Below are 25741 nucleotides of genomic sequence, written 5' to 3' on the forward strand. Positions count from 1 at the left end.
ATGGACTCATGGAAAACATATTACCGGTAAGAGTAATTGAAGTATTTTTCCATAAAAAAAAAAAAATGGCATCACAAACAACTGACTGTTATAATCAATAGGGACTATTTGGCTCTATTTGCTTTAGCTACTTTTCAAATCCGGCACTTCCATTATTTTCATTATTTTGCTTCTGATGGAGCAGATAAATAGTTGCTAATGTTGGTGTGAGACGAGCTTTTATGGCATATGTTTATTTTTTGTCATTTTAGCTACTTATTGTATGAACCTATAACTTTACTAATATACCATTTTTATATAGGGCTGAATGTTAAGCTGACAGATCTGAATGGCGTTAGCGAGAGTTCTCATCACTGTTATTTTTCGGTTTTACTCTGTCAGAAGAACAGAAAAGGGAAAATGGATCTTGTAAAATATATATACACCCCCTTCTGCTTTTTACGGATATTTGTGTGCTGCCTTGGATTTTTTATTACACATATCTAATTTATAAAAAAGGTCAAAGGTTTGAGCAGCTCTCACCTGCCGAGGATTCCACTGTGTAGCACGGAACAACTCCTTCACCCGAATCAGGACAAATACGAAGTATGAAGAAAAAAGGGGATTTTGTCCAGCTTGTAGTTGTGGTAATCCAAAGGCTTTTATTCAATAATCACGTGAGTATAAAATCCAGGTACAAGAAAGCAGGTCTACATGTTTCGGGCACAATTCAATTTTAGCCCTTACTCATGACAGAGTAAGGGCTAAAATTGAATTGTGCCCGAAACATGTAGACCTGCTTTCTTGTACCTGGATTTTATACTTACGTGATTATTGAATAAAAGCCTTTGGATTACCACAACTACAAGCTGGACAAAATCCCCTTTTTTCTTCACATATCTAATTTGGATCAAGTCCGTGGTCTGCTCCAAGGAATTGCACCTATTGAAAAATTGTGTGCTGCTCATCTATTTTTTGTTTCATATATATCTATATATATATATATATATATCTATATATATATATATATATATATATATATATATATATATATAGTGCATCAGTTATGCATATTTTGCATCCATTTGAGCCATTCCCGTTATTTTAGATGGGGGGGGGGGGGGGGGAGTACTGCCTGCAGGAAATGGCTCAAATAGATGCCAAATGTGCATAACTGATGCACAGGATCATATTTTTTCTTTATTTTTCTGTTCTTCTGATGGATCAGAAGAATGGAAAAATAACAGTAATGTGTGAACTCTCCCTAAGGGCTCATGCACATGACCATATGTATTTTGCTGTCCGCAAAAGACAAATGACATCCGTGTGACATCCATATTGCATCAATTTTTATTTTTTTCGCAGATCCATTCTAACAATGCCTATGCTTGTCCACAAATTGACAAGAATAGGATATGTTCTATTGTTTTTGCGGAATGGACTTGTGGACATATGGAAATTGAAGTTAAGTTCCACATACAGGCTGCAAAAAAAAAAAAAAAAAAAACGGAACGGACACTGGAAAAAAAAAAAAGATTCATGTGCATGAGCCCTAACTTGGATTCTGGATACACCATAGACTTTCAGGTCTTGCGTGCTTCAGTATTCTAAGACTCAGCTTTGTCGTGTCATAATTTGTTTGTGGACCTGTGTGATAAAAGGGTTTAGGTTTTTTTTTTTTTTTTTACCATAGTTTTTCCCCTCCCCTCCATGACGGCACCTTACTTGGAGATTATCCTCCTCCTCCAGCCAGGCAGGGACAGGAAGGTTCAAAAGGGCCCGCCTCCTTACTTATCTTCAGTGTCTTCCTGTCCCTGCCAGGCGGAAGATAGGACTACGTTCGTGTTCCGGTCGGGAGCTATCGCGGATGGCGGGTGCATTGCGCCAGCCACGGTCTTACCTTGGGCAAGTAAGTCCGTTCCTTGGATGCCTGCGGCGGTCCTCTCCCTTTTCAAAACTCGCGCGCGCGCGCCAGCGCGTAGTGGCAGGCCGCGGCAACCGGACACTCAAAGGAGTACTTCTGGTTTCTAGGCTGCCCGCTGCCCGAGATTCTCGGCTCCGGCGGGTGACGTCATCTGGGGGCCTAATTATGGTAGCCGGAGAGTTGCCGGCCCGGATGACGTCTGAGGTCCCGGGGAGACTTCCGGCCATACGTAGTTTTTAAAAACTGGCGCCCTGGTCAAGTCGGATGTCGGCCTCTGACCAGAGCGTTTGCAAGCTTCCTGCAGTCTCAGACATCCGCACATATGGATCAGGAGGAAGCTATGGACCAAACTGTAGCTGTGAGTGACATCCAGGTTGTGAGTATGGAATGCTGCTTGCACTGTTACTAAGTCTTTCTCATCTTCCCCCTTTTTTCTTTTGTATGGAAGAGTGACAAAGATAGTTCTGTAAGGCCTAAAATATCGCCGAAATCTAAAATTCCTAGATGTCGCGTATGTTCGGCCAAACTCCCCGATAATTATGCTAAAAAACTTTGTGGAAAATGCATTGATAGCATTGTTAGGGAAGAAGCCCCGTCCCTGAAACAGGAATTGCAGTGCCTGATTAAGCAAGAAATAAAAACCGCTTTCTCTGATTTTTCTGCAGCCGCTAACGGTCCATCAACTTCTAAACAGGGGCCCAGGAAAAAATCCCCCTTAAAAACCTCTTCATCTTCCTCTGATGTTTCTTCAGATAGCGATGAGGATAGTAATAATTCCAACTCTGATGGAGATTTTAAAAATTATCTATTTTCATCTGACGATATAAAGGATCTATTAAAAGCGGTCAGGGATACCATGGAAATTAAGGAAGAAAAAGTACATAAGTCCGCCCAAGATAGAATGTTTTCAGTATTAGAAACCAAGAAGAAAAGGGTATTTCCGGTACACAAAAATCTGCAGTCTCTTATCTTGAGGGAGTGGAAAAATCCTGACAGGAAGGTTTTCCTACCCCGAACAATTAGGAAAAGGCTTCCTTTCGACGAAGAAGAATTGTCCCCGTTCTTGAGTTGTCCTAAAATTGATGTTTCACTCTCCAAACTAGCTAAAGGTTCTTCTTTACCATTCGAAGATACAGGATCATTGCGTGATCCTATGGACAAAAAAGTGTATGCTAACCTTAAAAGAACCTGGGATGCGGTCGCGGCTTTGTTTAAACCTAATATCGCGGCCACGTCCGTTGCTAGATCCCTAAAAAGTTGGTTGGAACAACTAGATATACTATTGAAATCCAATACCCCATACGAAAACTTTGCAGACTCCTTCCCTCTCTTATTAAAAGCCGTAGATTTTTTGTCAGACACAACAGCGGATTCTGTCAGGCTGGCCGCAAGAGCTACGGCTCTAGCCAATAACTCTAGAAGGGCACTTTGGCTAAAAGCTTGGTCCGGAGACACAGGTTCCAAAGCAAAACTATGTAACATTCCGTTTTATGGTAATCTTCTTCTCTTTGGGCAGGACTTGGATAAAATTCTAGAGAAAGCTTCTGATTCCAAAAAGAACTTCCCAGAGGATAAAAAGAAGAGGAAAGCTCCCTTTTTTCGTCCCCCAAAAAAGGTTAGTTTTCAAAATAAAAGGAGTAAAACGGAAAACTGGAGATCAGGAAGACAGAAAGGGAAGGGTTTTATGTTCTCTCCCCGTTCCGAAGAATCTTCCAAAAAATGACGCCAGAGCCCCAGTGGGGGGAAGACTGGGAAAATTTGTGGATTGCTGGGAAAAATACTCATGCAGCCACTGGTTACTAAATACCCTCCACAAGGGGTACAGTATTCCCTTTGTCAAGAGTCCCCCCTCTCTATTTATTCAGACTCCAGTTCAGAGCTCGGAACATCTCCAGCTTTGCATGGAGCAAGAAATCGAACTGCTAGTTCAGATGAACGTCTTAGTTCCGGTACCTACGGACCAAGTCGGTCTGGGCTGTTATTCCAGGGTGTTCTTGGTAAAAAAAACAAACGGGAAAATGCGTCTCATTATAAATATGAAAGCCCTGAACTGGTCCATAAAGTACGAAAAATTCAGGATGGAATCTATAAGAACCACGGTCAAAGTTCTACAAGAAGGGGCGTTTCTAGCATCCATAGATTTAAAAGATGCGTATTTTCACGTACCCATTCATCCAGGGTCTCAACCGTTCTTGAGAATAGCGGTATGGGTCCAAGGGCAGCTAAAACATTTCCAGTTTCAAGCTCTACCCTTTGGGATAACGACTGCCCCCAGGCTTTTTACAAAAATTATGCTAGAGGCAATAACCCCTCTGAGAAAGGAAAAAATAATAATAGTTCCATACCTGGACGACCTTTTGATAGTGGGGGACTCCCAGAAAGACCTAGAGACCAATCTATCCAAAACGATAGACAGACTGGAGGAACTGGGTTGGATTTTAAATCGGGAGAAGTCCCACTTAGTTCCCACGCAAAAAATAGTTTTTCTGGGAATTCTCATAGACTCGGTGAGCCAAAAATGCTTTTTACCAGCAGAAAAGATCACAAAAATCCAATCCCAAGTAAAACAGTTCAGGCAACAAAGATCCCACACCATAAGACAAACGATGGCCCTGATAGGATCCTTTACAGCTTGTATCCCGGCAGTGAAGTGGGCGCAAATACATTCTCGTCCTCTTCAGACGTTTATGTTAAAAATATGGAACCGGAAACAAGATTCCCTGGACAGTCCTATAACAATTCCGGATCACATTCGGTCCTCACTAAAATGGTGGGAATTAAATTTAAATTTACAGAGGGGAGTTCCATGGATAGTGAGAGATCAGGTGATTCTCACCACGGATGCCAGCCTATGGGGCTGGGGAGCACATCTCCAAACAGTGTCAGCCCAAGGGGAGTGGTCACAATCCCAGAAGAGGTACTCATCAAATCACCGGGAACTTCTGGGGGTGTGGGAGGCTCTGAGTTACTTCTCAGAGGAGTTAGAGGTCCAACGTACAAATAAGATCCGACAACAAGACGGTGGTAGCATATATAAACCACCAGGGAGGAACAAAAAGTAAACAACTACAAGCCCTAGCCAACAAGATTTTCTTGTGGGCGGAGGAGAATCTCCTCTCCCTATCAGCGGTCTTTCTAAAAGGGACGCAAAACATCCAAGCGGATTTCCTCAGCCGCAGGAAACTAGATCCGGGGGAGTGGAGTTTAAAAGAGGAAATTTTCCAGACCTTAACACAAAGGTGGGGTCTTCCCCAAATAGACCTCTTTGCAAACAAAATAAATGCAAAATTGCCAACTTATTTTTCCCTGGATCCATGGGATCCGAGAAGTGCAGGAACAGATGCGCTAGCTCTTCCTTGGAATTTCCAACTGGCATACTGTTTCCCACCTCTGCCTCTGATAACAAGGGTTCTCAGGAAAATAAAAGGAGAGGGCCAAGGTAATCCTAATTGTTCCCAACTGGCCGAGGAGATCCTGGTTTCCTCTCCTGGCAAAGATGTCCAGGGAGGATCCATGGATTCTACCCTGGTCGGAAGACCTCCTCTGTCAAGGGCCAGTTTTCCACCCAAAGACGCAAAGTCTGCACCTCTCTGCCTGGATCCTGAAAGGGCAGTCTTAAAATCTAAGGGTTTATCGGACAGAGTAATTAATACCATGCTAGCCAGCAAAAAAGAAGTCACAAATAAAATTTACCGCAAAATCTGGAATAGATATGTTTCCTGGTGTTCAAATACTTCTAACTCCGGGGGGAGTATTCTGTCTATTCTAGATTTTCTTCAAGAAGGTTTTAATAAAGGGTTAAAACCTAGCACTCTTAGAGTTCAAATGTCAGCATTAAGTGCCTATTTAGATGAAAAAATAGCTCTTAATCCGTGGATCATTCGCTTCATGAAGGGAACCGTTAGACTCAGACCCCGGAGTAGACCTCTGGTCGCTCCGTGGGATTTAAACTCTGTCCTCTCCGGTCTCACTAAACCCCCCTTTGAGCCCTTAGAGTCAGCAAATATCAGATATCTGACCCTTAAAACAGTATTTCTAGTGGCCATTACTTCTGCACGTAGGGTTAATGAGATACAGGCCTTCTCGGTTAAAAACCCTTCATGACGATCAGGGACGACAAAATAATTCTAAGTTTCGACAATTCCTTTCTACCTAAGGTTGTCTCGGAGTTCCATAGAATGGAGGAGGTGGTTCTCCCTTCGTTCTGTGAAAATCCCAGATCTAAAAAAGAGGTTTTTCGCACTTTGGATGTCAGAAGGTGTGTTCTGAAGTATATATCAGAAACTAAAGACTGGAGAAAATCTAATAACCTATTTGTCCAATTTTTAGGGGGTAGGAAAGGATTAAAAGCGTCCAAACCTTCTATTACACGCTGGTTAAAATCGGCCATCTCAGAAGCCTACATAGCAATAGGAGAACGACCCCCGGTAAATATCAAAGCTCATTCAACAAGGGCAGTATCGACTTCATGGGCGGAGGAAGCATCCGCTTCCTTGGATCAGATCTGTAGGGCAGCAACCTGGTCGAATCCTCATACCTTTGTAAAACACTATAGGATAGATATTGATTCTAAAAGAGACCTATCCTACGGTAGGAAAGTTTTACAAGCAGTTGTCCCTCCCTAATTGACTAATCTGTTCTCAAAGTAAGGTGCCGTCATGGAGGGGAGGGGAAAAGTTTAATTAGTCTTACCGGTAATTCCTTTTTCGCGAATTCTCCATGACGGCACCGCTTATATTCCCCCCCCCCCCCCCCCCCCCAAAAAAAAAAAAGACTAGTTATAAAATTAAATAATCAGTCTAGAGTTATATGTATGAGGTTTAATATGTATAACAGAGAATAGATAAGTAACTGGTGAAGGTCACGAATGAGTGTGTAAGTTTTGGGCCTGTTAAGTCCAGAAGACACTGAAGATAAGTGAGGAGGCGGGCCCTTTTGAACCTTCCTGTCCCTGCCTGGCTGGAGGAGGAGGATAATCTCCAAGTAAGGTGCCGTCATGGAGGATTCGCGAAAAAGGAATTACCGGTAAGACTAATTCAACTTTCTCCATAAAGGCTAAAGTGTGAAATTTGATTCTTTTAGCCCCCAAGAAAAGTTTTTCGGTGTTAATCGGCCTGTGCTTCTCTTGGATAGACATCACTGTCGAGGTGGTCCTTAGTTTTTCTTGTGAGGCAGTTTTCACATAAATTATTCTGTGCTGTGTCTCAATATAACGGGACTAGTTTTGTTCTCGTTGTGTCCAGCCTTTACTAAGTGATGGCATATTCTCAGGATAAGACACGAAATGTTGATCAGTGGGGGCCCAACACACCGCACCCCTACTGATCAGCTGTTCTGGTGTAGCTCTATTGCCAGAAGTTGGCGCCAGAACTGCACGGCTCCATCAACCTTGTAGTCAAAGAAGCTTGTTACTGCAACAATGCTCCTATTGACGTCGATGGGAGCAGTGCTGTAGGAACAAGCGCCCCTCCACTACACGGTTGGCGGTGCTACAACCAAAAAGCTGATTGGCAGGGGGCATGGTTTCGGACCCCCTGCTGATCACCTAGTGAGGGCTTATATAGGGAATAGGCTATCACTTAGTAAAGGCTGGACAACACTTTTAATGTTCTACCAGCATGGACTGTAACCAGTGGCCATGGAGGTGCTGGTTTTTTTGTTTTTTGTTTTTTTAGCTGTCTTGGTGCTATGGCTGTGAATCAGAGAACGACTGATTGTAGGAGCTTTCAGGACTCGCATTACACAGAATTATTTTCAAAACCAGAACACTCGTTGAATCAGTGTACTTAGTGCATATACGCTGAGGCTGATCATGACCATCATTTAATTTCACACCAGTCTTTTACCTGTCCGGAAGCAGAATGTGATGCTTTTCTAATATACACACTGTGCATCATTGCATTTACCATTAATTTGTATGCTGACCTTTGAGTCGTGTGTACAGAGTAAATACCTCACCTCTGCCAACTGTGATAAATATCACCAGCCACTCTGTTCCTGCTCCATCCTCTAAGAACAGATTTAGTTTGAAAGGTTCATTTTTAACAACTTGTATCACTTATGTTATTTTTCCCCCAACTACTTTCCCCTCAATCATCCAGTCTTATTTCATGATGGCTTTTCTCAGTGCTCAAATAGATGCAGCGTGGTTATTAAATATTATTTTTCGTTGCCGTCAGAGTTCTTCATGTATTCTCTGCTGATTGTTACTTTATCAGGTTACACAATGTGTGGCTGTGGATCCCAGGACTCTGTCAGATATGCTAAATGATTCCTTAATCATTCCTCTCTCCGAGGGAAGATTGCATAAGGAATCTACAATGGTTTACATAGTATTTGATTCATCCATATAACTTCAGCTGACTACATATTGGTGTTACATTAATAATAATAGAGATGAGCGACGTTTTGAAAAAATCGATTTGGCAACTTTCCCATTTGTTGCGAATTAAATAGTCAAGAATCGCTATAAATCAGGGACACTCTGCCTTAGGGTACTGCCACATGGAGCGGCCTTGCTGTGGGCGCCTTGCGGCCCTGGTGTGGTAAAGAACTGCGGAGCCAATTAGCCCACAGTTGCCTTTTGATATAGTAATGAGGATCGCACTATCTAGTCCTTCTTCTTGTTAATGACCTTGCGGCACCTTTAAACAAAGGATGTTGCTGGTATAGGGTTTGGCTGGTTAGGTGGGGGAAAAGGTATGCATGTTATTGCTGTTCTTGCCTACAATCTCCTGCAGGTTATTTGAGAGTAAACACAGAATATTAATCAGCTCTGGCATACCCACTTCTCCAACCCCAGCGCTCTCCTGCCCTAGAGATGGGAGCCCTTCTTCTGCCATCTACTTTTCCACATTATCTAATATTGATGAGAATGTGTCAACAGGAGCATCCAGCTCCTCCTCTATCTGCATCTTTCAAACTTTTCTACGACATGGCGACTTTGATGATTTGGAAGAATTAAAGCCAGCAAAAGATGAGGATGGTCATCATTAAGACCTGGCCCCCTAAGGGGTGCAGACTGGATGGTATTGGTTGGCACGCTGGCACTGGAATAATAAAGGCTTCCATCTTATTGGTATAGAATTACATATCTTAGTTCATGGCTGATATAGGAATAAGTAAATGTAGGAATAAATAAATAAAACGGACGCAGAATAAGTCTCCCTGTACTCTCTCTCCAATATTCTTCTATTAATCATTTTCAGTAACACTGTCCCTAATGTATGAGCGCTTGCCACGTCTCTCTCTCTATGCTCAGCTCACAGGACAATGGCGGAGACCACACGGAATGAGGGTTTTATAGAGCTGAGACATCACAGGGGATGACTATCTGTGGATTGTCTGGTTGCATGGCATTATGGGTGATCTCACGTTCCCTGTCTTCATACTTTCACTTTGTAACATGCGCAGCCGCCATTTTAGGAAGAATCTATTTGTTACCACGAGGCACGAGGAAATTTGAATATGTTGCGAATCTAAGTTTTCCTAAACTTGAGACCGAAGTCTGCTTCAAATGCTTTGCTTCGCTCAACACTAGTAATAATCCCATCAAGCTGTAGTCATACTATAGGACATTTCTCTTAACTTTCTGTGGATGATTTCTCTTCTTTATAAAGCCAGAATTGTGAAGTGAAGTGCACCTGGTACATTAGTATACATGCTTCTCTGGCAGAAACACATAAATTAGACATTGTAGCAGAAACTACTGTGTTAGCACTGCTCTGACTTGATTAGCACCAAGGTGTTAGTACAATGTTGCCCTAGTGGGGACAACCTAATGGCCCCATTGGAAACTATCCTTTTGTTCCCGAAAATTGTCTGCTCATCAGAGGAGGTGAGAGCTGCATTTACATGCAGCAATCGCCTCCACTGTTTAGGGACAAGGGATGGCTGCTGCAATTGAAAAATAGAAACATAGAATGTGTCGTCAGATAAGAACCATTTGGCCCATCTAGTCTGCCCAATATACTGAATACTATGGATAGCCCCTGGCCCTATCTTATATGAAGTATGGCCTTATGCCTATCCCATGCATGCTTAAACTCCGTCACTGTATTTGCAGCTACCACTTCTGCAGGAAGGCTATTCCATGCATCCACTACTCTCTCAGTAAAGTAATACTTCCTGATATTACTTTTAAACCTTTGCCCCTCTAATTTAAAACTATGTCCTCTTGTATCAGTTTTTCTTCTTTTAAATATTCTCTCCTCTTTTACCTTGTTGATTCCCTTTATGTATAGCTTCTTCCAAGCTATACATGTTAAGGTCCTTTAATTGCACATCCCTGTAGAGCAGGGGTGGGGAACCTTTTTGCTGCCGAGGGCCATTTAGAAATTTGTAACATCGTTTGAGGGCCATACAAAATTCCGAACGTAAAAATTTGACGGCTATATTTGGTCAAACATATAAGTGACTTAGGGGTAAGTTACAGAAATTGCGCTTCAATTTAAAAAAATCTAGAGCTTTGTTTTTGCATCACAAAATGGCGCCTTCACTATATATTACAACTAGTACAGGTTCCATTTTGACCACACATAGCTGTCTAATATTTAAGTTGAGAATGGTATGTATTTAGTTCTTTATTTGGCATTAATGGCAGCCAAGCTCATCCTAGAGGGAGGGGTTCACCCAGCTTTCATTCTCCCTGCCACTGTCCCTTCCTCTTTCTTCGCAACTGTCCCTACCTTTGTCCCTTTCTCACCCTCAGATCTGCCCCCCACCTCCATCAGCCTCAAATCAACCTCCTATCAGACCCCCCCCAGCCTACATAAGCCTCAGATCAGACCCTCATCAGAACCTCCCCAGCCTTAGATGACCCCCAGCCTCAGACCACACCCCCATCAGACCTCCCAACCTCAGATCAGACCCCCTGAGCCTCTGATCAGACATTTAAAACGAATAAAAAAAAATAAACCTACCTCTCCAGCTCCGGACGGCGCTGCCTCTTGAAAGATTCACTTGCCCTCCTTGGTCGTCTTCCTGTCGCGCTGTACTATGACTTGACAGCATCAGGTCATAGTGCGTGTCTATGTGCACTACGTCCTGACAATGTACCTGTCAGGGCACAGCATGGAGCCGGAAGAAGACCAGGGAAGGTGAGTACAGCTAGCAATGCGATGTTCTCACCTGCCTGTGCCTCTCGCATGCTAATGACCGCTTCCATAATAGAAGTGGTCATTAGCATTTTCTGGCAGGGGGCCACATGAAATGGTCCCGTGGGCCGGAGGTTTTACCCCTGCCTTAGAGAATCAGTTTCTGGGCAGCAGATTGTGCTGTCTAAACTGATTTAGGTGATCATAGCATCGATGGTTTACACGCGGCGATTATCCTCAACAAGCATTCCTAGGATCATTGGCCTGTGTAAAGGGGCCTTAGGTAAGACTATAGATTTTGAAACGGCTCAGGGCTGTAATTGGCATCACTAAAGGTCCTGGCACTCGGCACCCAGAGTTGCCATGAGGTTACACAGAGTTTTTAGTTTGGACATCTGGCCTGGCTACTTATTTCAACTCGTAGGGAAAAACTTTGCCTTTTAGTCCATCTCATCCTATGTTTCTGTGTAAGATCAGCGGTGCCACACACATCTAGTGTGCCTTTATCTCCTTCCACTATAACAGCAGCCCAATTGACGAAGCTTTTCTTTATGTTGATGACCAGCTATGGGGCAGGGAATGCATCTAAAATCTTTGCTGTTCTTTACCCTACTTTATATCCATCTTTAAAGCTACTGAATGCAATTAGCCATCCACCCGTGAGCTGTAACACAGGGTTAATTGTGTAGCATGGGAAGGCTTTATTGGATTTGCTTTCCTAATAGGGGGAGAATAATTGTAATAATATAAATGGTTAACTGTAGAGCATCCTCTCTATATAAACAGTCAGATTGATTTGACTTTCTGGTGGAAAAAATAATGAAGAGAAAAGGTCAGTGTATGAGTCAGAACCAGAGCACAATGCATGTAAATATGAGAGGCAATCTTTGTGGCCTAATAGTTCTCCAACCGCTTACCAGAAATGAGACGGGAGGCTTGGAGAAGCCCTAAAATGCTGATTAACTGTTGTGTCAATTATGCCGGCATTTTAGTTTAAATACCTGTTTCTATATCTGTAGATGAAAAGTGTAATTTGCACAGTTGCAGTTGATTGGGGATCCTGCGAGACACTTGCTGCAGATCTTTGATTGCAGTATTGTGCTGCGGGGCGAGGTACACTGGGGAAGGAATTAATCACTCCAATAGAGGAGAAACTTTACACACAGAGGTTTTAAGCGGGCTGATATCCACTGCTGGTCAAAAGTTTTACAACATGTCAATATTTACAGCTATTAGTGACATTTACACAGTTCAAATAACGGGAAAGGAACAAAGTTAAGGTTAAAAAATAAAAAGAATAACATTTTTAATCTGAAGTGCAATAATAGTTTAAATTTCAGCGATAAACCAGGGTGCTTTTTTTTTCCAGGAAACAATTGTTTAAGGCTACTTTCACACTAGCGTTCATAGGTCCGTTCGTGAGCTCCGTTTGAAGGGGCTCACGAGCGGACCCGAACGCCTCCGTCCAGCCCTGATGCAGTCTGAATGGAGCGGATCCGCTCAGACTGCATCAATCTGGCGGCGTTCAGCCTCCGCTCCACTCGCCTCCGCACGGACAGGCGGACAGCTGAACGCCTGGCCGTGCGGAGGCGAGCAGATCCGTTCAGACTTACAATGTAAGTCAATGGGAACGGATCCGCTTGAAGATGTCACCATATGGCTCAATCTTCAAGCGGATCCGTCCCCCATTGACTTTACATTGAAAGTCTGAACGGATCCGCTCAGGCTACTTTCACACTTAGAATTTTTTCTAAGTTATTAATGCAGACGGATCCGTACTGAACGGAGCCTCCGTCTGCATTAATATGATCGGATCCGTTCAGAACGGATCCGATCGAGCGCTAGTGTGAAAGTAGCCTTACAATGGACAGCTCTGCAGCACAGAAAGCCAATTAACCCCTAGACGATGAGCTCTGTATATGTACAGCACAGTGAACATAGCGTTCTAGCAAGGTGCCGTACATATAACGCACTACTAAAACTGGGCACAAAAAAAAACATAGTTAGGGATGAGCGAACCCAAACCTATCTGAGTTGAAGTAGTGAAGGAATTCCGTTATAGATTCCATTATAACTAATTTCGATGACGGAATGCAAAACAGAAGCCTTTAAGAGGACGAAAACCAGACGGATCTGTTATGCTTGGCCATAGACTGAATTCCTTCACTACCTGAACCCGGTGAGGTTTGGGTTTGCTCATCCCTATAACCCAAAAGTTGGGAAAAAATGACAGTGCGTCTTATAAAGCAAAAAATCGTAAGCAATTCCATTATGAAACTTCTCACTAGTACGTAGGAGTCGAGGGTAGCGCTTCCTGGTCTTCCTCCAGGCACTGCACTGTCCTGCCTGTATACAACATCAGGACATAGTGCACTCACTATGACATGAAGTTGTACACAGTCAGGTCACAGTGCAGTGCAGGCCCAGAGAACACCAGGGAGCGGTGAGTGCAGCGGGAGAGGTAAGTTTAATTTTTATTTATTTTATCTGATATGGGGGTCTGATCTAAAGTCTGATGAAGATTGGGTGTCTGAGAAATATATTTTTTCCTCATTATCAGGTGCGCGTTATAAAGCGAAAAATACGTATGTGTTTATGTATGTGTATATGTGTGTGTGTGTGTGTGTGTGTGTATATATAATCCTTTTACAGGCAAATATCGAGGATGAGAGTTTGTATAAATGCCCATTCCTGATAATCTGCCCGTGTGAAATGTGCCAGCAGTCACCTGTTGAATGAGTAAACGCTCGTTCATTGTGTGATCATGTCCTTTTGCCAGCACAGCACATCATTGTTCCTGTGCAGCAGATCGTTCTTTCAAAACAACGATTTACTGTGCAGGAATAATTATTCTATATGGAGAGAAGTAATCACTATATCTATTATTTGTCCCAAAACAGCGGAGATTATTGCTGCATGTAAAAGTAGCCCTTATCTCTGCTGATGATCTGACAGATATTGGTAGTGTCTGCTTCCTTCATTCAAAAATTTTAAGTTTTATTTTATGAATATTGAGTTAATAAATTACTTTAAGTTTTAACCCCTTCACGACTGCCATATGGCTATATACGTGCTATCTGCACATGCCCCGTGCAGCTAGCACGTGTATAAACATCATTGCAGCTATTTAATCCCAGCGCTGCAAAACTCTTGGATTAAAGCTTCTGCTGTCACCGACAGCATACAGTCCAGTAATGCCGGCAAGGGACCAATCAGAGTGGTCCTTTGTCGGCAATCGCTCCGATTGGTTAGTCTGGGCAGACTAACCAATCGGAGCGCGGCAGTGTTAACATGCCGGTTTCAGGCTCTAATCTGCATCCTGCAGGTCAGAGCCGGTCTGGTGCCCCCTGCCCCCATATGAGACAATAAAACATTTTTTTTGTTAAAAAAAATTATATTATTGTGTAAAACTTAAATAAATAAGAAAAAGTATACATATTAGGTATTGCCACGTCTGCTCTAATAAAAATGTCACATGTCTCTAACCCCTCAGGTGAACGCTGTAAAAAAAAAATTGGGTCACCTTGCCCCATAAAGTGTAATAATGAATGATCAAAAATGCGACCAATAAAAACGTCAACTCTTTCTGCAAAAAACGAGCCCCTGCACAAGACAATTGGGAGAAAAAATAAATAAAAATAAGACATTCTAAAAATGGAGACACAAAAACAATTTTATTTTTTTAAATGGTTTATGTAAAACTGAAACCAACAAAGAAAGTACCATAGACATATTTGATATAATTGCATCTGTAACAATCTGCTCTATAAAATAGCACATGATAAAACTTGTCAGATGAATCTTGTAAAAAAATAAACAGTCCCAAAACGGCTTTTTTTTTTTTTTTGTCGTTGTTGTTGTTGTTACCTTGCCTCACAAAAATTTTTATATAGAGCAATTAAAAATCATATCAGGGGTGTCAGTAAAATCTGCCTTTCAAAAATCATATGGCGCTCTTTTTCTTCTGCGCCCTGCCGTGTGCCCTTACATCAGTTTACGACCACATGTGGGGTGTTTCTGTAGACCTCAGAATCAGCGTAATAAATATTGAGTTTTGTTTGGCTGTTAACCCTTGATGTGTTAAAGAAAAAAATGTATTAAAATGGAAAATCTGCCATAAAAGTGAAATTTAGAAATTGTATCTCCATTTTCCTTTAATTCTTGTGGAACACCTAAAGGGTTAACAAAGTTTGTAAAATCAGTTTTGAGTTAACTTGAGGGGTGTAGTTTCTGCAATGGGGTCATTTATGGGGGTTTTCCACTCCGCAATGTAAGCCCCACATAGTGACTTCACACCTGAACTGGTCCTTAAAACAGGGGTTTGGGAAATTTTCTTTAAATATTTTAAGAATTGCTTCTAAAATTCTAAACCTTCTAACGTCCTAAAAAAATAAAATGACATTTACAAAATGATGCCAACATAAAGTAGACATATGGGGAATGTTAAGTAATACATATTTATTAGGAATCGCTTTCTGTTTTAGAAGCAGAGAAATAGAAATTTAGAAAATTGTGAATTTTTTTGGGTAAATTTGGTATTTTTTTCATAAATAAATGTGAAATATAGTGATTCAAACTTATGACTATCATGAAGTACAGTGTGTCACGAGAAAACAGTCTCAGAATGGCTTGGATAAGTAAAAGCTTTCCAAAGTTATTACCACATAAAGTGACACTTCAGATTTGTAAAATTAGACGTGGTCATGGGGACATCAATGACCCTTGGTCATGAATGGGTTAACATGTTAAGGGGTTGTCTGGCCTAGGAGACAGCAACCTCAATGGTCATACTTGCTTGTCCAGTCCTATGCCTTTCCTACAGGATCGGTCCTACCGCCAATCACTGACATTAGCAGTCATGCGCTAGAGGTCAGCCAAAAACAGCACCACTCCTGTCCATGGGTTGGGCATTAGATTGCAGCCCAGCTCAATTGGAATCAATAGGATAGAGCTGCAGTACTGCTCACAACCTGTAGATAGGTAGGTGCTTTTTTCAAATAAAAACAGACAGATTTTTCTAATGCTGGACAACCCCTTTAAGTGTCATTCTACATCTGTAACTGGTAAATGCTTGCTGTTTGTTTCCTGTGAGTTTAATCAGCCAGTTTTTGTCCATTATGTCTGTTATTGAAAGCCTCCATGATTGGGCTACTTCAGAAGTGCAGGTTTCGTATATTCTTCCTACACTCGCCGCATTTACTGCACCTTTAAGCCATTTTAATGTAAATTACTCCTCAATCTTTATAGATGGAAAACATGAAAGGAGCTTTCAGAATGCTAATTTCCTTTTTGCCTAAAAAGCAACGCTTCATGTTTAAACATATTTTTCTTACTCTGATTTTCATAGTCTATAATAAGGAGCTTTATTTCTTTTACCAAAGATACTTGGAGCATGAAGTTGTTTTTTCTTTTATTTTCATTGTTGTATAAAAATCAGGGCCGTACATTGGTGTTAACAGAAACCCTGTATTTGGGACAGTTTGTAGCACTGGGTATTGTAGATCCTTGCTTTTTTACCTCTTTCTTTTAATCCTGGGTCAATTATGTAGAACATCATAGCAGGACAGTCGTACTCTTCAGAAAAGACCATTCATCATTGGCAACAACTATAAAGGGAATCTGTCAGCTCTAAAATAACCCCCTAAACTAGAGAAAGCAAGTGATGCTGAGTCCGGGTATGCAATTTCATACTCGCTGGTAATCCAACACTGTGCTCCCTAGGGTTCTCATGATACCAACATTTAAAAAAATAAAAATAACACCACAAAAAGCTGCGTGCATTCCGCATTTTATGGGACGTCCGGCCTATAATAGAACTGTCCAATCCTATATTTTTTTTTGGGGGGGGGGGGGGCAAGGTGACTAAAAAATGTATTTTTATTTTATTTTTGTCACTGCATTCACCGCATAGGAGACATTTTAAAATATTTTAGTAGTTCGGACTTGGCGATATGTAATATGTTTATTTTTTTATTGTGTTTATAATGTAAAATTAGGAAAGGGGGTGATTTAAACTTTTAATATTTTGTGTGTATATATCTATTTTTTTTTATTTTAATTTTTTACTTTAGCCACCTTATGGGACTAGAACCCTTGTCCTATTCACTCTAATAGAGCTCTATGTGCCACCTATGAATATAATCAACATGATTATAATACTGGGGAGGGGGATGGGGGGGGGGGTGACTGCACCACTATTGCATATAATTTAGCCCGCACCTCGGGTTAATTGCAGCGGATCGCCATGCCCTGTCATTGAGGCTGGATATTTGATACGGCCGGCACCCACAGCCTAAATTTGTATTTAGGGGTAAATTTATATTCATTGGTGGTGCAGTGGCAACAGCACCTCCCCTCCTCCTCATTGCTATTTCTTCATTGGTGGCAGCGGCAGCCTCGTCACAGTGTGTAGGGACTCTCTCCTTCTCCACTGTGCTGCTAAGGAGAACATGGTGCACGCTGAGAGCGGCGCGTGTCATGTTCTTTAACTGATGCTAGGCTGCGCAGTAGCACAGCCTAGTATCAGAAAATAGCAAATCCCGGTATCGTATCGATCCAGGTACAAAAGTATTGATTGAGTATCGAAAATTCGATACCTGGTGCAACCCTAGTGCTCCCACAAACCAGCAGTAAAGCACATTTAGAGGAGTCCTCTCCATTATGTAGCTGAGCACTAGAGTCCTTTCAGTACTCTTCACTGCTGGTTTGTCGGAGTACAGCATCAAAGTGCAAGCAAGTATAACCGGACGCTTATTTTAGTTTGGGGGGTGTTTTGGAGCTAACAGATTCCCTTTAATGTGACATTCTCATAGGTCCGTCACCTGAAGCCCCTGGCAAACGGCTGATTTCACCAGGTAGCATTGTCTTTGGCGTCTCCTTTGCTCTGCAATGGCCACTACAGGGTAAATAATATAATTAAATGCAGCCAGTCAAATGAATGGCTGTGCATGTATTACATGGAAGGACTAAGAGCTGCCACTTGTTTGTGGCTCTCCAGTCTAGTTTATAGAGAGCCCCCCTCTGAGATCCATATTCCCAACTAGGTTATATAGAAAGGGGTTGAACACTTAAATAAAAAATGTCTACAAAATTGTAGTTAATTTGCAGTTTTGCTTCTGTACATTTCTACACGGACACCATTTCATCTGCTTAGCAGTCTGTAGCTTTTTATCCTTTGTATCATCAGTTTGATATTTATTGCATATTTTTTACAGGAAGTTATGAACAAGTCAGTAAACCAGAGACTATTTTTAACCAGAATTCAACAGGAATTTGAATGTGACACGTTTTTGCCAGAAATTGATGTCCAATCATACAAGCTGCTCCCAGAGTAAGTTGAATTAAATGAACATAATGTTTCTCTTAGGGCTCATGCAGATGGCCGTTGCCCAGCCGTTACGTGCAATGCACGTGCAACATCCGTGCGGTTTCCGCAGACGGATACAGACTCATTCAACTTGAATGGGTCCGTGATCCGTCCGCACCAAAAAAAAATAGAACAAGTTCTATTTTTTTTGCTGTGCGGAGACACGGAGAGTAACCCCATGGAAGCTCTCCATAGTGCTTCCGTGGGGTTCCGTGCCTCCGTTCCACACCGCACCTTCCGGATTGTGGGAACCCTTCATGCTGCGTGTGAAGATGCTAGTCTACAGATCTTAACAGTCTAAATTTAAAAATATCCTGTTTTATGCCTACAGCTCCTATGGAGACCTATGTCTCTATGGTAACAGACTACAAAAACACCCTGTGCAGTCTGATGCTTGCAGTTCTACTTCTTTCTATCCACAACTTTTTGCCTACATAATTTATTAGGTTAGGATGAAGAAGGGGACCGAGATATAGAAGATATTCAAGCTTAAATGCGTTGTCCAGGGTTAAAAATTATTGTCGGAAGTGCAGGGAATATAAGCAAATGGTTTAAAAATTACTGTAAATACCCTTAAGTTATCATGTTATTTATGCCGCAAAGTGAATGTCGAAAAGATTACAACGGTAAAACTCAGTGGCAGTGTTGCTGTTGTTTCCCATCCCCCCAACCCAGAAAGATTTAATAACCGGTAACCAGTAAGCTATATGTACTCCACAATGGTGCCATAAAAACTACAGTTCGTATCGCAAAAAAAACAATCCTCATCGACATAAAAATTGTTATAGCTCTTAGAATGTGACAATAAAAAAAAAATTGCTTGATTACAAGGCTGAAGCGCATACAGGGGGCAGGGGTTCGATCCCCCACTACTCAGTGGGTCCCCACCAGTGTTTCCTGCGCTGCAGTGATGATATGCTGGATGCCCATCCTGGTCTCATTAGTGATTCCTGCATATGTTCATTAGAAAAATTTACCAATTCTGATGTTCATGTTCCCTGCAGCTGGCACGTTTGGAAATTGATTTATAGTGATCACCAGAAACTAAAGCAAGGTTTTCTCGTTAATGTCATTGGGGGACACAGCACCATGGGTATATGCCCAGCTACCACTAGGAGGCGACACTAGATATCAAAAGGTTGGCTCCGCCCAGGTGGGCTATACCCTCTCCACAGACACTAGGCTAATTAGTTTTAGTCTAGTGTCCGTAGGAGGCAGACTTGACCTGCTCTGTTTGCAGGTCTTGCTGCTTTTCATTTTTATTTTATTATTTTTTTCCTTTCTTCTGCGGGTCTCATCCTGCTACAGGATGGGGCTCCATCGTGGATTACCACTTTAGTTGCACCCCCTGCGGGCACGTACTTGTAGTGCCTACGCCAGTCCCCCATTACTGCATCCGCAGTAGCATGCCGGCAATCCAACATAAGTGTTGATTTTGCCGAATGGGTGACCCTGCGTCCCGGGTTAACCCCCCCCCCCCCTTTTCTGTCCTGGTTATCTACTAGGGACTAGGCTGCATCTTCCCCGGGCTGTCCTCGCGCCCCTGGTGCTCCTTATGCCCATTTTGCACCTCTTTGGGGACACAGCACTTGGGGTCAGGTAGGGCAGCCTCTAGCTGGCTGTTTTTATTTTTTTGGGCTCCCTATCAGTCCCCATTTCCTCTTTCCAGATAGGACATTACATGCGCCTGTTGCGATAAAACGTTGCCATGCGGTCAGCCTTCCCTGTTTGTGCACAGTAGCCCCTTGTCTTCCATGCTGAATAGGCCTCTTCCCTGTCCCACGGCATAGGGAACCTTGTACGACTCTCCTAATACATCATGGAGTCGCTGGACTGCTTGCCTACCCAAATTGCTGCCACCTCTGCCCCTGCCAGGGACTCCTCAGCGGACGAGGCACACTCACATTCAGACACCAGGTCCTGCAAACAACCTCGGGTTGTCGCAACTATGTTCTGCTCATCCTTGGGTCACCCCCAGGACAGGTCTGAGGCTGGTGACGTATTCTCCCCTGCCGCATCTCCCGCCTCCTCGGGGGACACCTCTGCACCGATTCTGACTTGGAACAGAGCATCAGGCGGTCTTCCACCATACAGATTCTATCTGGGTGGTCAAAGACAAAAATCTACTGAGGAACCTCTCCTCTTCAGGGTTGGTACCCCCTTTAGTGGATTTTCAGATGGCACTCCCTGGCTGCACAGGATATTATCCACACAGGTAAGTCAGCCTGCCGCCTCTCCAGTACATGGTGCTTTATCAGTCACTGTGTTTAGCACGCCAGCACACCTACGTATGTGGTGTCCCAAGTACATACTCCTTTCCCTTCACAGGGGTGTATTGGTACCACTGCCAAATGCTATATCCTGCAGACTTTCCTCAGTCCAAGATATCTGGATTCTATTCCAGGGGCTATATTCAACACACTGTCCTAGTCGGAGTGTGTGCCAGGCCACCGTATTACTTCTCCAGATGCTGTAGCCAATACACCATCCTGGTGCGAGCGTGCACCAAGCAACACATTACAGGGGGGACCCCTGGTTCACCATATTACTCCTTTATTAGGTGAAGTACCTGTATCATCTCCAGAGGCTGTAGCCATTACACCTGTTGGTTCTAGTCTGCACCACAGGTGAAGTATACATGCCATGTTCAGTCGCTGTAGCCATGGCACCTGTCTGGCTCTAGTGTGCACCATGCAGCCACCTTGCTTCCTTCTTAAGTGGGGTACCTGTACCATCTCCAGATGCTGTAGCCATTACATCTGTCTGGTTTTTAGTCTGCACTACACAATATATTACTCCCTTATTAGGTAGAGTACTGGTACCATCTCCAGATGCAGTAGCCATTCCATCCGTCTGGTTTTTAGTCTGCACTACACAATGTATTACTAACTTATCGGGTAGAGTACCTGTACCATCTCCAGATGCTGTATCCTTTACACCTGTCTGGTTTTTAGTCTGCATTGCACAGTGTATTACTCTCTTCTTTCTTGGAGTACCTGTACCATCTCCAGACGTTGTAGCCTTTATACCTGTCTGGTTTTTGATCTGCATTACACGGCCCTTTTACTCGCCATTACACCTGTCTGGTTCCAGTGTGCATCACGCAGTCATTCTACTCCTTTATCAAGTGTCTATGCCATTTCCAGATGCTATAGCCAAGTCTCCACACTTATTATAATGTGCACCATGCAGCCGGATTACTCCCATTCTCAGGCGGAGTATTTGTAGTATGTCCAAGTGCTGTGCCCTATTGGTACAATCTGTGTCCCATACGGCTCCTGCATTGCCCTTTCCTGGCTCTAATGTGTGCTAGGCAATCATGTGGCCCCTCTTCATGCGGAGTGATGGTACCATCCCCAGAGGCTGTATTCATCACTCTTTTCTGGTTCTAGTATGCATTTGGCACCCATTACCGTTGTCCTCGGCGGCGTACTTGTACTATCTCAAGGCGCTGTATCCAACAAACCATCCTGGTTGTAGTATGTACCTGGTAACCATATGTTCCCCCCTTCTTGGGCGGAGTAGAGTTGCAATTGTTAGATCCAGTATATGGCTGGCCTGTTCAGATCTAACACCCAGTGCAGTACCTCCTGAACCTGGCCCTCTGAGTGCACTAGGTCTTATCATTGCCCCTGTGCTAGGCATGATTTTTACTTTATTGCTTGAACACTATTTAACAAGACTTCTCAGTCCTGTTATGCACCAGACAACCACACTTCTTCTGCCAAGGGCAGGTTGTTGGCTATCATTCTAGGTTTGTTCATTGTCAACCCTACAAAGTATTACTGTATTCTGCACAGCCGTGTTACCCCATTTAATAAATGAAGTACTTGCGTTGTTGTTACTGCCTCTCTGCTTTGTTTTCAGAGTTACATGGCCCAGTCCTGGCAGAGTACCTGGATCACCACTGGATGTTCTATCCTGCCGGGACTGGTTTCTTTTTTTCCTGTGACTTTGTGGCCAGGGATTTCTCTGGTCTTGCGTTTGACAGCGATATTATGTATTTTAGAGGCTTGTTCCTCGCCTCCTTTGGGAAGCAGGTCTTTATGTTCCCTTCTCCTGACCATTACCTAGACTCCCCCTCCTCTGGGGGTTGGCTTTTTTCTCTGTCAGGAAGAGGTTTCCACCTTCTCATAGAGTGTTTCTTTCCCCGCCCGCCCCCCTTCCTTGCTGCGAAAGGAGGTTTGCTCCCTTCCCTTGTGAGTCTTTGTTATGATTTCTCTCAAGCGTTTAGCCTCCAGTGCTTCGTTGTTTCCTCTCTACCCTGGCCTTTACATGTGGTTGGCCACAGGCCGTGTTTTGGTCTGAGACAACTTAAAGTTTTTAGTCTTTGGTTGAGGACTGCTTCTGTCCTTTTTCCAGGCATTTTATCTCTTGCCAGACCCCCTTTTAGTCTATTTTGTCTTGTTAGGGCTGTCCTCCTTGGGGATTCTCCTACTGGAGCTTCCTTATCTATGCAGAGCGCTAGGTTGTTTCCAATCCTTCCATATACAGAGTGCTAGGTCGCTACCAACAGACGTTGCTGTGCTACTCTCCTGTTTCCTCGGGGGGGGGGGGGGAAGAGAGCCCTGGTTCTTCTAGATCCTTCCTAAGAGAGCCCTGGTTCTTCTAGATCCTTCCTCGGGCTCTCTAGTGCACTCTTGGTCAACTCTTGATTCTCGTGCAGGACATCTGGTCCTGTCCCTTCTCCTCTAGCACTTTATATATTTTTTCCCATCTCGGGTGGAGCTGAATGTTTCCCTTGGTACCTTCTTGCAGGCCTTGTTTCCCAGGCACCTGTCCTTGGGATTCTGACGGTCTCCCATTTTTTTTCTTTGGGACCATTTCATGCTAGGGTCTCTCCTGGTCTTGTTGGGTCACATGGTTCCCCTGCACCTGTGCACCCTTTCTTTTTGCATGAGATTTCAATCCCACCCCTGAGGACTGCTTTGGGACGTCCCATGGTACTGTGTCCCCCAATGCCATTAACGAGAAAATTCGATTTTTGTACTTACCGTAAAATCAGTTTCTCATTCAATGCATTGGGGGACACAGATCCCAACCTCTGTTTTCACTTACTCTCCCTGTTACCAGGCTGCTGTTCTCTTTTCCTTTCCCGGTCCAGGACATGTTGGTTCTTCGCTTTTGTTTCTCTCTCCTACTGCTATTGGTACAAACTGAATAGCCTAGTGCTGTGGAGAGGGTATAGCCCACCTGGGCGGAGGCAACTTTTTTTATATCTAGTGCCTCCTAGTGGTAGCTGGGCATATACCCATGGTACTGTGTCCCCCAATGCATTGAACAAGAAACAGATGCCTTCATTATAGCCCTGTGTTATGGAGGCGTGAATACAGTTTTCGTTTCACAGCTCAAATATACCAGTTTTCAGCCAATTGCTCTCCTCTAGGAGAAATGTTCTGTTGTTCACCAGCTTCCTGTACATGTCTCTAATAACAACGCTACCTAAATACTCCATAAAGATGTGGGGAGCTCCCGATTCTCACCTACCAGATGAAGTTGGGGAGAGAAGGATTGGGTGGAGTAAATACAGAAGTGTCCAGTAGCTGCTTTCTCTGCACTCCTGTACAATACACATACATGTTTAACCAAACTGACCCTATTTAGGGGAATCGGAGTGATGGCTGTAGTGCGAACGATCATTTGGCTGACAGCTATTGAATGTGTATTGCAGCCTTAAGTAGTAGCACAGTACAGCCACAGAGTCGGACATCAAACCATGGTATGATTCCTCCAGGATCATTTCCTGTATACTTCCTAGATCTAGCATGGAGGACGTCTACTTCTCAGATTATATTAAAGTTTCTGTGGAAACCAGCAGCTCTATTGTACTCACATGGACTCCACTAACCTTTACCTGCATAAACTGTGGAAGGCAAACACAACATCTAGGAAATTGATTTTCTGGATATATTTGCTGTTTAATGTACACTTTAATTCTTTTGTAATGTCTAAGCTGTGTGCCTTGTGTGCTATAATGTGTTTTCTTCTTTTTAGATATCCAGGCATATCCTCAGAAATGCAGGAAGAAAATGGCATACAGTACAAGTTTGAAGTCTATGAAAAGATGGTTATCTAGTTATTGCACGCTTTGATGTTAATTGTATGCACAATAAATGTTTTCTGCAGTTGGAAGCTTTCTTTTAATCTAGATGTCCATTGACTTCTTTTCTTATGATCCCTCTATAGCAGGTATCCACATACTTTAAGGCGTATTGTGTGTGTGTGTGTATGCATCGGATATTATGCACAAAATCGCTAATACTAATTTGTCAGAAAGATCGTAGTATCTGTAATAAAGATGTGTGGTGGAGATGTGCTGTACATAGTGCACCTGCCAGTGTCTGTGTGTGCAGTGCTCCGCTAGGAGGAGGTAGCCTGTCATTATATACAGCACAGTCCTGGAGTGAATGGCCAGCACTCATGACACTTTACTTGTGATTCCAGAAATCAGAATGACTATGCATACAAGCACAGGGCAGCAGATACATGACTGCTGCAATACACAATGCCTTCATTTGAAGATGCAGGTATATTTTAGCTTTAATATGCATCTTATAGTCTGAAAAATAAATTGCAAAAATATGGTTAGCACCATCTAGTGGTGGCAGCGCTGTGTCCTAATACTCAGGACTTTACACTCAATGGGACTGCATAGTGCTTCACATTACACCTATAGTGGCAGGATGGACATCCCAATCCAAAGTCATATGGAGCTGGAGTCCCTTTCATTGCTATAACTATCTCAACTGTTCATAGGAAGGAATTTGTGCCCATAAAGGATCCATAAAAGGATTAGTAAAGTCAGATTCTGCTCTTGGACCAGGTCTGGCTTACAATCCTTCCCAAAAGTATTTGATAAGGTTTCCTTCAGTTCTACGTGCTAGCTGCTCAAGTCCTTCCACAAAATGCTCAAAAACATGGTAGATTAACCTGTTCTGCCCGAGTTCAGCTCGGGCTGTGGGAAAAGTACTTAACTGTTCTGCCAGGTTAGAAGTGAAGGGGGGAGTGCTGCTTATATCTCCTGAATGGTAGAAGCTAGATGCATGCAATTGGTCTTTCATACAAGACCAAAATAACAGCATTAGTCCAAGCTAAACAGGCGATATCACTGTTAGGCTCCATTCACACGTCCGCAAATGAGTCCGCATCCGTTCTGCAGTATTGGGAATGCGTGCAGACCCATTCATTCTCAATGGGGCAGAACGGGATGTGGAGAGCACACTATTTGTTTGCGGGCCGCGGCTCCGCAAACAAATAGAACATGTCTTATTCTTGTCCGCAATACACCACGGACGTGTGAAGGGACCCTTAGAAATCAAGTTGGGAATAATCGCAGTTAAAACCTGCTTTTAGTTTCACTTCAGCTGCATTCACTGT

The 25741-nt window shown here is 43.1% G+C and overlaps 1 protein-coding gene across 1 annotated transcript in view; it reads left to right on the forward strand.

The window, feature by feature from the left end:
* DHFR (dihydrofolate reductase) overlaps positions 1–24508 on the forward strand; it is a 55613-nt gene extending 31105 nt beyond the window's left edge. Inside the window, exons 5-6 of the mRNA XM_044276026.1 lie at positions 18213–18328; positions 24359–24508. Of these exons, the coding sequence (XP_044131961.1) occupies positions 18213–18328; positions 24359–24440 (198 nt within the window). The 3' untranslated portion in view covers positions 24441–24508. The remainder of the gene's footprint in view (positions 1–18212; positions 18329–24358) is intronic.
* Positions 24509–25741: the final 1233 nt, after the last annotated feature.

This window comes from Bufo gargarizans, chromosome 1 (assembly GCF_014858855.1).
Source record: "Bufo gargarizans isolate SCDJY-AF-19 chromosome 1, ASM1485885v1, whole genome shotgun sequence".
NCBI classification, from domain to species: domain Eukaryota; kingdom Metazoa; phylum Chordata; class Amphibia; order Anura; family Bufonidae; genus Bufo; species Bufo gargarizans.